The sequence below is a fragment of the Bubalus bubalis genome, chromosome 24 (genome assembly GCF_019923935.1).
Source record: "Bubalus bubalis isolate 160015118507 breed Murrah chromosome 24, NDDB_SH_1, whole genome shotgun sequence".
In the NCBI taxonomy this organism is placed as follows: domain Eukaryota; kingdom Metazoa; phylum Chordata; class Mammalia; order Artiodactyla; family Bovidae; genus Bubalus; species Bubalus bubalis.
Window position 1 is genome coordinate 4,566,419 of NC_059180.1, and position 13,944 is coordinate 4,580,362.

At 44.0% G+C, this 13,944-nt stretch overlaps 1 protein-coding gene across 1 annotated transcript in view; it reads right to left on the bottom strand.

Moving 5' to 3' along the window:
• The window catches only part of BAIAP2L1 (BAR/IMD domain containing adaptor protein 2 like 1), a 75,745-nt gene that overhangs the window by 18,157 nt on the left and 43,644 nt on the right, over window positions 1-13,944 (bottom strand). The window contains exons 4-6 of the mRNA XM_006044317.3: window positions 654-715; window positions 490-561; window positions 146-283 (exon numbers count right to left, since the gene is read on the bottom strand). Coding sequence (XP_006044379.1) covers window positions 146-283; window positions 490-561; window positions 654-715 — 272 coding nt within the window. The remainder of the gene's footprint in view (window positions 1-145; window positions 284-489; window positions 562-653; window positions 716-13,944) is intronic.

The window sequence follows — 13,944 nt, forward strand, 5'->3', positions numbered from 1 at the left end:
CCACCAAGTCAAAATGCTTATTTTTGACTTTCAGCAGCAGCACATCTGATGGATCAAGTATAGGCTGACTGAGATAAGCATGCCTCCCATTAACTGTATAAACCATCCACCCCAAAATAAAGTAACACAGTGCTGAAAGGTTTACCTCAATCTCTTTGCATTCATATTTGAATGGATTTCGTCCTCCTTGACTTTTCCTTCTTATCTTCTTCAATTCAGCTTGTGATTTCTCCAGAGAATCTAATCTATGCCTGTGTTCTGCTTGGTATCTTTTGAGAGTCGCCTGTAAGGTAAACGTTGCACCTGTTTTCCTGTCTGGCTGTGTTTTAACGGGGTACTGCAGCCTTCATACTCACTGCCCCGCCAGCTCAACCGTGGGGAAGCTCTCCTTAGGCTCAGCCATCGGGCGAGCGCAGCCTCCCTGAAAACTCAGTTCCCCTCCCCGGGCGCCCTCCACCCAGGGCAGGTGCAGCAAAACCTGGTCCTCACATTCATATATTTCACATCAAGCTCTGTCTTCTTCTCCAGCTCATAGATAATCTCCTTATGGAATTTTTTGAACTGTGAACACAAGTGAAAAATTGAGACCAGGTTTGAGACTTGAAGCAAAATAAAATAAGTATATTTGGTAAATAGAAAAACTGTTCACATACATTTTCATCAAGACTCTCGTTGAGTTTCTTGTGGATACTCGAAATCTCTATGAGAACATGGCCTGTGAACAAAATCAGGGATGTTAGGATGAAAAGCCATCGTGTGGTGTGTTGTAAAGATACGAGAGGAAGTAAACTGGTGGGTGAGGTCTAGTCCACAGCTGCTCCCAGGGCAGGTGGGCACCAGGCCCCGGGGCACTGGGAACACTGGCTATGGCCCAACAGCAGGGGTGGACACCCGATGGACACAGCTGACAACACCACCACAACAACACTCCACAACACCCGCCAGCTCTGCCTTCAAACTCCCCTTGTCCTCTCGCTATTTACCCATTTCCTAAGCTGAAGCCTACTTATCCGGTTTAATTGTTAAATTCTCTTACAAAAGATTATCTTGGTCATTATAGTAACTAATTATAGGAACAAATGACTCATTTTTGATCTAATCCCCTGGATAATCTGATTATCTGTCAGGCATAAAAGATAAAGGTTATTTTCTTTTTCTTATATTAGTTCTCTTATCGCTCTGGAAAATCTAAAAAAAAAAAAAAAAATCTGGGAAACCGCAGCAGGGACCTTGTTTTGTCTCCTGGGGCTACACATTCCAGGACAAAGGAGTTGTTGCTCCAAAAAGCAACTAGATGCTCCAGGTGCATCTCTTGCGGTGTGTGGCAGAGCGCTGCCTCCCGGCTTCTAGAAGGAAGGGAACAAGAGCCTCCCTCTGCTAACGGAGGTCTCTACAGGAACCAAATGGGTCTGATATCCAAGAACTGGGAGCAACAGTGTCACCTGGACCACCACCAAGTCATACCACACCACACAACGTGCCGGGGGGACCATCCTACAGTTCAGTGGGCAGGTGAAAAGAAACTCTTTGGGCAAAACTGAACGGCTGTTGAGGAGGGAGAATGAAGAGGATGACTACGGCAGACGTGGGAAAAGAGGGAAAGACTGCAGACTGGACTCGGGCTTCAGCGAGCACCTCTGTGCAAAGGACTCTTACCGTGCCCAGCTCTGGGGACACCTGAGAACATCTGACTCTAGGACAGCCAGCCCAGGCTCGTCCCTCATCTTCAGACTCAGAAATTCAACCCGTCCTGAACACACCCACCTGCCATCCCATCGGGCACCTCGTGTTCAGCATGCCCCCCGGCACACTCAGCATGTTCTCTAAGCCCAGCTCCGGGCTGCCAGCCAGCCCTAGGGGTTGACGCCCTGCCGTGTGTCACACTCACGGACAGAGACTCCCTCCCTGGTGCCATCGCTTGGGCCAGCTTGGGGGTGGAACCGCGCCCTGATTCATCCTGTTTCCTTGGGTGACAAACGTGCCAGCCCTCCCCTGCCCAGCAGAGGCGGCCCGTGGGGATGACATGGGACGTCCGTGTTCGCTAGATGACCTGCTCCAGCAGAGGTGGGGGAGTCCCCAGACGCCCCGCCCCACACGTGTCAACCTGCCAGCTGGACCTCGGAGGAGCTGCCCTCCTCTTTCTAGCTCTCATTTCTCATGACTCCCAGCCCGTTCTCTTCTGGATCTCCTTCCTCCCAGGTGCCAGGGGGCTCTCCAATTCTACATGTAAAATGTCACTCCCTCCCATGGTGTCCCAGATAAACCAACTCCTCAGCCTGAAGCCCACCATGAACGGTGTTGCTGAAAATGACCATGGTGGGTGGTGGGGACAGAGAATCTCCTGGAAGGATATAACTGGGTTAATAGGTTAGAGGGACGGAAGCCCCTAGGCACCATGTGATTCCAAGAACTGCTGCTGGATAAGCATGAGCGTGAGCGCCCCCGCCAGGGTATCAAGGCACCCACTGTGCATCTTCAGTGATCCTGACTCCATTTATCCTGTGATTCCGTTCTCCTAAAGCTCACCATGAAACAAATACACAAACCAAGCTCTTCACAAAGGAAGCCTTTATCTGACCAAGAATATAATTACATTAATGTCGTTTCATGTATTGAAATAATCTGAGGTGAAATATTAATAAACTTCACATCTATTTTAAACCCATAAATAACTCCCAGTTGGAGATGAATAATAAACAACAACAAAAACCAATTATTTGAAAATCAAGCACTCTATTCCGAGCAAATCAGATCTACTTAAAATAATTTTGCTTAAATCAGTCAGAAGGATTCAGGCTAGGAGGAAAGTGTTCACAATTTTTTTTTTTCATGTTGTCAAGAACTTTATTTCTACAATCTTATATAACATCGACTCCGAGATATGTGCTGCCATAAGTCTGGGCTTGTGAGAACACCAGCACTGTTGAAGTGGGTGCTCGGCCTGACCTGAGAGCCCCGGCTGCCTGCACCCCCTCCTCATTCTCCCCTCCTGCCTGCGCCCCCTCCCCACTGCAGAGCCTGATGGAAGGGCCCAGTGAAACAGACCATTCACTCTGTGGGCAGGAATGGAACACCTAACCTTACCCCTGCTAAGTCCCTCACTGTTGGTGGAATTTAAATGCCGACCTCAGAGCAGCAACTTCTGAGTCCTCAGGCATAAAAAGGATTAAAAAACATCTTTCCTGTGATTATGCAAGCTGCCCAAAGAGTATCTTGGAACAGAAAATGAAAACAGCCTTTATGTTCAATGTACAGAAGTTTACTCTTAATAAAGCAAGTGTTACTTTATGTCTGAGATGTGGAATCACACACGTTTTACTCTTAGCTCCATAACCTACTTTTTCATAAATTACATTTGGGAGGAAAAAAATTGTTTTGAAAAAAGAAAGAGCAGTTGAGAAAGCATAGCCCAGAATCCAGCGGAGCAGAACTAAGTAAACGCCCAAACAGGAGCCTACGTGTCGGTCCCAGGAACTACAGCACCGTATGTACGGGATCAATCATTTCCTTTTTGTCCCTTTTAGGTTTTGAGTCAATATTTTGGGAAGAAACTCATAGTAAGTACAGTAATGTGACCCAGTCTGAATAAATTATATTCTTAAATGGCAGTATTAAAGGAATTGAAATATATACCTATTTTTCAAAATCATGATGTTGATACAACTAAAAAGTCAATGTCTACCATCAATTTTTTCTCTAAAATTCATACAAATAATAGCTATTGGTGGTATCACTCTAATTCTAGGAACCATGAACAGATCTGTCTAACATTTTGGACAATACTGTATGAAGATACACATGTTTAGCCAATAGACAGTATGGACTTTAAAAAACAAAATTTTGAAAAGTATTACCTGTATGAACACAAGGTTTTCATCTGAAACATGGGTTAGTCATGGCACTATTAATATATTTTCAACTAGGTAATTATTCATCAGTTCATGATGTAAGTTTAGAGGAGCCAGAGGGAAACTACTAGCAGACTTCGGGGACACAGAACATGTAGGCATAAGGGTTATTTCTCGTTTATATTTGATCATGGATACTCACAACGTCTGTTATTTCTGGAGAGTGCAGAGCAATGACTGAGTTACATGCTATTTCCTCCATGTGACTTCAAGTGGAATCGGACAATAAAATGACAAGGTGGAAGCCAACCCACTATGGGCCTAAAGTTACACCATATGAATTAAAGGAAAAGTGATTAAAAAAAAGAGTTACTGTAAAAAGGCCATACTTTTCACATCTATTTTAAACCCATAAATAACTCCCGGTTGGAGATGAATAATAAACAACAACAAAAACCAATTATTTGAAAATCAAGCACTCTATTCTGAGCAAATCAGATCTACTTAAAATAATTTTGCTTAAATCAGTCAGAATGATTCAGGCTAGGAGAATACTGGAGTGGGTTGCCATTTCCTCCTTCAGGGGATCTTCCTGACCCAGGGATCGAACCAGTGTCTCTTATGTCTCCTGCATCAGGAGAGTTTTCCAAATACCTAATGTGATGCAGAAAAAATATAATGAAAGTAAAAGCAAATTATACACAGGTGGGAGATGTTAAAAAAAAACAAAACCAGATGCACTCAGGGTTATCAACACCGAGTTAGCACAGAGCCTGTCGTTAATAACCAGCAACAGGCGACCCAACCTGCCAGCATCTCAGAACATCTCTCAGCGCTGTCCACCCAAGTCCCTGGGTGCAGGTGGATGGAGGGGCTCCTCTCTCGTCACTATGGAAATTGTGCAAATAAACAACATGCAGACAGGCACAATGCCAAAGGAGCGAGCGGGTGGTAACCAGAACACGCTCTTCACAGGCTTGGGTGGGTGTGATTCTGTCCTGAGCACTGAAGAGAAACACTGGCTAGTAAGGTGTGCGTGCCCAGGCAGAGGAGCAAGTGAGCCCCATGATGCATGACATATGCCAACAGAATTCCCCAATCAACAAGCCATTTTCTGGGTGAGCACTCATCTTCCCGAAATAAAATCCATGTATGAGGCTGTCAGCCTGTAACTAGTCACCGTGTTTTACTATTTTTTGCTCCTTCAAATATGGCGTGTATGCTTGGCTGTATCTGACTCTTGGCGACCCGTGGACTGTAGTCTGCCAGGTTCCTCTGTCCATGGAATTTTCCAGGCAAGAATACTGGAGTGGGTTGCCATTTCCTCCTTCAGGGGATCTTCCTGACCCAGGGGTCGAACCGGTGTCTCTTATGTCTCCTGCATCAGCAGCAGATTCTTTAGCATTGGTGCCACCTGGTAAGCCTTATATATTATATATATATGTGTGTGTGTGTGTGTGTGTGTGTGTATCTTTTAAATGCTTTGGAAGAACTCTTAAGACTTACAGAATGAGAGAAATAGACACCAAACTCTTCTAAGCTCATCTCCTCTCTCATGACCCACCCCCCCCCACCTTTATTCCCAGGGTCTCCAAAGGAAAATTTTCAATCTCCCACCATCAAACAGAATACACTCCACTTTCCTCCGCCTCACAGCCTTTCACAATACTGTAGTTAAAAGGACTCCATCAGGATCCATCCCTTATGAGAACAGGCATACCTGACTGCTGTTGGTTAGAACCAACTGTAAGGGCACTTCTGGCTTCTGCTCCAATGCGTAAAAAGCTTTGAAGTTGTCACTCCTTTACTCACAACAAAAAACAAGCTAAACACACTGAAAAACAACTCTCAGATTCATCAGAGAATTAGAATGATGTGGAAAATCAGAGTTTACAGGGAGCAGAAACTGATGCTGGAGCCACGGTTGCCAGGAATGCAAGGGAATCACTGGAGGCTCCGTGTGGAGAGTTAAAAACAACGCAGGCTCACTTCTCAGGAGTTTCGTCTCTAGGAGGCACCCCCACCCCCCCCACCAAGTTTGTATTGTAAGGAATGGAGAAAATTCCTCTGGGGCTTCTGGTGGTGGGGAGGGGAAAGTGTTTTGAAATTTGCCCAGAGTTATCCTGTTCTTGCTGCGTTCTGAGTAAGGAAGGCTAGCCCTCCAGGGAAACACTTTTCTAAGCCTTATCTGATCTGGGGAAGGACAATTAGCTACCTGCAGCCCCTCTCGCTTTCCTGTCTCAAGTAAGAGAGGGAAAAAAAGCCTGAGAAACTCTTCGGAAGGTCATGACCCCCATACTGTGGCCACTAAAAACCAGTAATACACCACAAAACAACCAAAATGGAGATTTAAACATGGGATTATAAAGGATGCTCCTCCTCTCCAATACTTCACCACGTCACCCATCAACAGGACTCCAGGATAATAACAGTGGGTTATAACTAACACTCCATTTAGGAGGATTTTCAAAAGCAACCCAAAGACAACAAGGGGGACAAAAATAATGGAGAAAGGGCAGTCCTTTCAGCAAAGGGTGCTAAACAACTAGATACCCACTTGCAGAGAAACAAATCTAGAGCCTGACCGTACATTTTTCATAAAAAGCAACTCAAAATGGAGCACACACCTAAATGTAAAATGCCAAACAATAAAACTTTAAGAAGATAAAGCCAGAGAAAATTCACATGACTTTGGTTTAGCACTGAGTTTTTAGCTATCACGCCAAAAGCATGATTTGTGAAAGAAAAAACTGGCAAGCTGGACTTCATTAAAATCACAGACTTCTGGTCCGCAAAAATTACTGTTAGTAGAATGAAAAGACAAGTTCACAGACTTGGAGGAAATATCTGCAACACACATATCTGATAAAGGACTTGTATCCCAAATAATATAAAGACCACTTAAAGCTCAAACATAACAAAAACTGCTCAGTTAAAATGTAAGTTATACAGATGGCAAATAAGCATATGACAAGATGCTCTCCATGTCATATGGGAACTTACAAATTAAAAGGAGATACCAGCACACACCTATCAGAATGGTTGTAACCCAGAACACTGACACACCAGATGCCGATGTGGAGCAAGAGGAGCGCTCATTCACGACGGACGGGAACGCAGAACTTCCTGCGGCTTCAAGGCAGGCAGTTTCTTACCAGGGAAACAGTCTTCCTCAATTTATTCGAACTATTCTTATATTCAAAACTAGTCTTATCCTAGTAATTGTACTCCTAGGTGTCTACTCAAATGCCTAGAAATATTACGTCTGTGGAAAAACCTGTATATGAATACCTAAAGCAGCTTTATTCATACTGCCAAAACCTGGAAACAACCCAACTCAGTGGATAAACAAACTGTGGCACGTGTGTACAACTGAATGTTCTTCAGGGATTAAAAAGAAACCAAAGAAACCAGCTGTTAAACCACAAAAAGATGGAGGAATTTTAAATATATGTTGCTTAGTGAAAGAAGCCAGTCTGAAAAGGCTGCCTAATATGCAATTCCAACTAAATGACATTCTGGAAAAGGCACAACTATAGAAACATTGATGGGAAAAAAAAGGATCAGTGACTGCCGAAGGTTGGTAAGGGTGCACTTTATGTATTTGTCAAGCTCATAGAGCCCCAATGTAAACTATGGTCTTTAGTTAATCATGTGCCAGCCTTGGTCCATCATTTGTGATGAATGCACCACACCGGTGCAAGATTTAAAAACAGAGGAAACAGTGAGCAGGGGACAGAGCAGGGTGACGACTCTGTGAGGTCTCGCAGTTCTGTGTAAACCTAAAAGCACTCTAAAAAATAAAGCCTATTAATTAAAAATAAATTTGCGGCAGTCGCGTGGGCCCTGCAGTGATTAGGAACCAGCCCCTCGCTGGGAGGAACACACATGCAGCGTCTGAAGCTTCTGGCAGTTACACATGGAAGAGAAGTGGATCTCCTGATTCCGTTACCTGTGTGCCGGCCCCCCCACCCAGGTGCCCGCCAGGAACATACAGGCCTTAAGAGTCTGGTCGTTAATGAATACACTGAATCAATGCATGGAAGGCTGACTACAGTAAAGCATGGAAGTTCAGTGATGGCAAGAGAAGAAAACCAGTGAAAGCTGGACCCCTCAGAAGGTGGCATCTGTAGTGTTTGATTCTACTGCTATACGCATACTGGTTACAGAAGTGCCTCCAGGAAAAATGACTTTGGTGGAACCCACATGCCTGGGCCCTAACCTCTGGGCGTTCATCTGCAGCCTCAGCAGAGCCGGCTGTCACCTGGGGCTGTCTCTACCCACAGGGCCTCCAGGAGCAAATTCCTAGCATCTTTGGTTTCTTATCACCAAGATTTAGTAACACTGAGGTCCAGTCTCAGAGGCTCCTGAGCCACAAACAAGATAATTTTTTAAAAAAGAAAACGAGACATTTTTGTTTATAAAATTTTCAGTTTGCCAAGCAAGAAGCTACAATCCCAGACTCCGTGGGTTCAGTGCCAGACACCTGGCAACCCGAGTTGTGAGGATTAAGTATCCTAACAAGGGAGACGTGCCAAGAGCAAGACACATACTAGACACTTAGCATTTGACACCTCCCAGCTTCCTGACCTCTGGTAAAGATTGGGAGAGGCAGGGAGAAGCTGGTATAAACTACTTGTTTGGGAAGTGTGGCAGTAAAAGAAAAGTGGATTAAGGAGGTCGCTAGAAAAAGAAACATTAAAACATTTTTTCTTTTTTAACAGACATTTTTCTGAATACGGTCTGAAGAAAGAATAAATGGAAACTAATAAACCCCATAGGACTGACATGCTGAATTAATTTTAAGCTTATGTAAGAATGCTTTTAAAGATAAAATATTACTATTATCTTAACACAGAGAAGGCTGAGTGCTGAAGAATTGATGCTTTTGAATTGTGGTGCTGCATAAGATTCTTCAGAATCCCTTGGACAGCAAGGAGATCAAACCAAACCTAAAGGAAATCAACTCTGAATATTCACTGGAAGGACTGATGCTGAAGCTCCAGTACTTTGGCCACCTGATGTGAAGAACCGACTCATTGGAAAAGACCCTGATGCTGGGAAAGATTGAAGCAAAAGGAGAAGGGGACAACAGAGGATGAGCTGGTTAGATAGCATCACTGACTCAATGGACATGAATTGGAACAAACTTGGGAGATAGTGGAAGATAGAAGAGCCTGGTGTGCTGCAGCCCACAGGGTGGCAACGTCGGACTCGACTTAGTGACTAAACAACGACAAATTATTCTAATAACAGGACTTAACTCTCAATGGGAATTATCATTAGAAACCCTTCTGGATGTTTTAGAATTAAGTCTTTTCAGGTAGGTGCAGAGCAAATGCAATCTACAATATCAGAGATCTAGTCTTACAATACCTAAGGTAATACCTAGTAAAGATGTCCATTCAGAAGATTTTAACTAAGTATTATTTTAAGTAGGGTAGAGATTTGGGGTTTAGGTGATAATTCTGTCATTAGATTGGTTCAGGAAGCAAACTGAATGTTCATTTTCTACTTCATTGTTGATTAGCAATTAAAAGAATTTAGCCTACCTGCTGTAAATAAGTGCTGTTAAGTTAAAGTACAGGATTTGTAATGAAGATATTAAAAGTTGGATGTTAATGCACTACTCTTATTTTAGCTAAAAGAACAATGTTTATTCAAGTGTATATATTATATATCAGATAATTGATCAGTTTTGCATCCATATACAGATTGCAAGCAGTTGTATTCTTACATGTGAATGCAAAATACAACATTAAAAGATTAGTTATATCACGTGAGGTACATTAACATTAATTATTCATTTTCCTTTTTCATCACTTAGTAGATTAAGGCTAAAAGACAACCATTTTGAAGCCAGCAAAAATGAGAGTAAGAGCATTAGTAATAATGAATGAAGGTGACAACCGGTTATTCTTACAGAGTCACTAATGAACTGTAGGCATTTTCATTTAAATGTTAAAAATGCTATACCTGAAAGATGTAAATTATTTAAAATAATTAAAACAGGACCCCGAAACACAACAATGAGGTCAACACAGAGAAAAGTCAGGGAGAAACAGTTTCAATTCAGTATTAATGGATAAAAACCATCTTAAAAATTTTGAGTGAATTTTTTCAAAAGACTACAGCTGTCTCAGTTTAAAGCAACTAGCTCTAATTAGGCAAGTTTAAAAACACGAAATAAAACAAAGCTTCTGCTCCCAGTGGAAAGCCATTAATCTAAAACCACACACCCCAGGTGCATGTTGGTTAGTTCTATTATGATGTGAATTTAAGGGAGACTCCACAAGATCCAGAATCCATTTCATTCTCTCTCTTACTCCACAGGGACAACGGGAACACAGAGTAAGAACAAGCAGAGTAACCCGGTGCTCTCACAGTCCAGCATTCTTTACCTTTTTCCAGCTCAGAGGGGAGAGCACATCTCTGATGCTCAGAGGGTCAGCACGTGCAGGCTGCCTCACAGAAATGGCCTTGCTTAGTCCTCACCAGCTCAGAGGGAGGAGCTCTGTTCCCCACTGAGCGGAGGCGGGAGCTCAGACGGAGGCCTTGGAGGACCTTCCCCAAATGACACAAGTACTAAAGGAGGTGGGGCTGGAATCTGGACTCATGTCTGACCCCGAGCCTGCGCTCTTGACCCCCTTGCATCCTCACTCAAGCATGAGAAAGGACCTGGATTTTCCCACTGGGCCCCGAGGACAGAATGATGCATGGCACGTGTGAAATACAGGGAAAGGCAAGTCTCCCAGCGTCTGCTGGGACGCTTTAATTAGTAGGGCTTTTTTTGATTGGGAACAGCTGCCTGGTGGGTGGGGTGGTGTGTGGCTGGCATCACAGAGGCACGGATGCACTGGGGAGGGCTGGCCTGGCGGCTTGAAGCCATTTCAGCTCAACGTGTCGGTTATGCAGGAAGTAAAGCTAAAGGGGCAGGACTGCCTCCCCAGGGCAACAGGTGACAACCGGCCTCCCGCACCTGTCGTGGCCCAAACACACACACACAGGCCCAAGTAGCCAAACAGAGCGGTCAGTGGCCAGCCTGCTTCTGGCACCTGAACTTTTTGAAACAGAAAATGCTTTAGGAAAGGAGCCATCAAAAGATGATGACCCATCGCAAATGGCAGGGACCCCACGCCTGCAGCCCAGCTCACACTGGAGAAGGGCGCTCTGGAAAGGGTCCCCACTGGCAAGTTCCTGGCGCTGTGAGGCATTCTGGGGGTGGGGAGGGCTGCTCCCTGCCTCCCCGGACCGTCTGTGAGGTGGACGTGTAAATAAACAGCCCCTGACACAACCCGGTGAGACTCAGACGAGGACACAGAAGTGAAGCATCTGGCACGCTGTGATGCTCACGACTGCTGGCTTCCTTCCAGCTGAGGGAAGCCACAGGGCACACTGTCGAGTCTCAGTGATCCTGGGTGAGCAAATGGGCCCGTCTTGTCCACGGGGGTGGAGAACTACACGCTCACACAGGGAACTCTGGACTCACATTTCCGCTGGGTCTAGCAGGCCAAACCTGAGACCTCTGAAAGCCACCCTGACCCCACCCCTGGCAGCCAATGCCCAGTCCCACCCAGCATTTCTGCTCACCTGCACTGGTACCACAGCTTCCCGCCCCGTCTCCCTGTTCCCACCCTTCTACAGTCTCTTCTGTGCACAGAAGCCAGAGAGAGCCTTTTAAAGCCTAAGTCAAACCTTTTCATTCTGGGGTTCAAAATCTCCAGAAACTCCCCACCCCCACCTCAGGTTAAAACACAACATTCTTACCATGACCTACAAGGCCCCACAGGACCTGTCCCACCCCTGTAAGCCCCTCTCCAGCCCTCAGCCCCTCTCTCTCCAGCCTTAACTGCACCTCTACCGACTGGCTTCCAAACTGCGACCCAAGCTCACAAGGCCTCAGGAACGCTGCACTACCAGCCTCCAAGGGACTACTCTCCCTGGACATCTGCCTGCCGCTCTCCCTCTAGCCCGTACCTCCTTGACCCCCTACCCAAACTGGCTACATCCCATCCCTCTTTTCCATCACTCATCGGCCCCTCACCTTATTACCACCTGGCAAATCAGACCTGTTTACCACCCACTAGAACGCAAGTTCCCAAGAGCAGGGACCTTTACCTGTTGATTTATGCCTTAGTGACCAGAACAACGCCTATCAATTGAACGCTCACCAAATTGAACATACTGATATTTAAATGAGGAAAGAAAAACTACTGCAATCCCTTGATTACTGAATACTGGGTTTTATGTACTTTTCAGAAAACCATAGAAGGGCTTTTTTTTGTTCCTGTTGTTAAAGGACAATTTTTCATGAAAGCAAAGAAGAAACAAACCCTGTCCTCATCCCAGTACTACTGTGCTCACCCTCCTCCCCAGCACAGGGGCTCTACCTCGGTACCAACAGAGGAAAACTGAACGGAGTGAGACGGAGGTAGCCATCAAAATGATGATCACATGGATTACTTATGAATTCAAAGAAATACACGTGAAAGGCTCAATTAAAACAGCAGTGCCCCCTCAGTATTCACAGCAGCACTATTCACAATAGCCAAGACATGGGAGCAACCTCAGTGTCCATCGACAGATGAATGGATAAAGAAGATGTCATGTATACACATATACACAATGGCATATTACTCAGCCATTAAAAATAATGAAACAATGCCATTTGCAGCAACATGATGGACCTGGAGGTTGTCATACTAAGTGGAGTAAGTCAAAGACAAACATCGTATGGTACCGCTTATATGTGGAATCTAAAAAAAAAAAAAAGTGCCGATGAATTTATTTACAAAACAGAAACAGACTACAGCCACAGCAAGCAAACTTATGGTTACAAAGGGGAGAGCAGGGAGAGGGATAAATTCGGAGTCTGGGATTAGCAGATACAAACTACTGCACATAAATAAGTAAAGTCCTGCTGCAGAGTGTAGGGAACTGTATTCAATATCTTGTGATAAATGGAAAAGAATCTGAAAAGGCATATATAGATATATATAATATATAAAGTGAATCACTTTGCCGTACACCACAAATACAACATTGTTAATCAACTATACTTAGATTGAAAAAAAGCAGTGCCCAAGGTAGTTTATATAACCACAGATTTTAATTATGTTAAAACAGCTATTTTAAAAGGATAAAGATCAAAACTGTTTCTTAAGTTCATTTTTCAGTATAAAAGTATTAATTTTTTAAAAACTTGAAGTATATTCTCATAGTCATTATCAAATGCTTTCTAAACTTCCTAGAGGACTCATAAGTTGTTTTTAAATATTAATATGAAATGGAAAGTTGGGCGAGATCTAGTAAAGAATAAGAGATAATATTAAAACATTCAATCATATACATATGAAGAGAAAAAAGAAACCTTACTTAGTATGTCACAAATTTCTATTGTTATAAAAATGGAAGCTGCTATCAGCCACGGCTCTGAGTTATAAACACCTGAGTCATGTATATATGTGTGTCGTCTTACTACACTCAACAGTTACAGAAACAGACCTATTCCAGGCATCAAGAGCCCAGTTTTTAGTTGTAAAGAGCGTGTCGTTTAGTTTGCCTCTTTAGTCATCTCATAATTTTTTTTTTTTTCATCTCATAATTTTTAATCTTTGAACTTATGCTCCTAAAGCATCAGTCAGCTTTTCATCATGCAGAAACCTTTTAGTCCTAATAAACCTTGTTTCAATTTGAAATGAGACATAGGAACACAGAACCTGTAGCCTATCACTCAAAATAATAACTCTAACCTGTATATCCAAAATCTCCCATGATCCTCTCCACGAGCCCTGAATCCCGGCAAGCTGAACTTGTCCCGTCCCTCTGCTCCCTCCAGCAGAACCCACCCCCTTCCATCTCTGGGCTGACCACAAGATTACAGCACCCCCTGACTCAGCAGCCCCTCCACCCACAGATATGATCACCCCCTCCCATGGAATCCTGTAGCTTTGTACCTTTCACTCTTGGCCCTTGCTCCTGTGTTAAAGCTATGTGTGTGTGTATATTTTCATAATCTCCCATACTAAGCTGTAGATATCCTGAAGGTGGGGATCAAGTTTACTAAGCTTGTAAACGACAGTCATGGTTTCAAGAA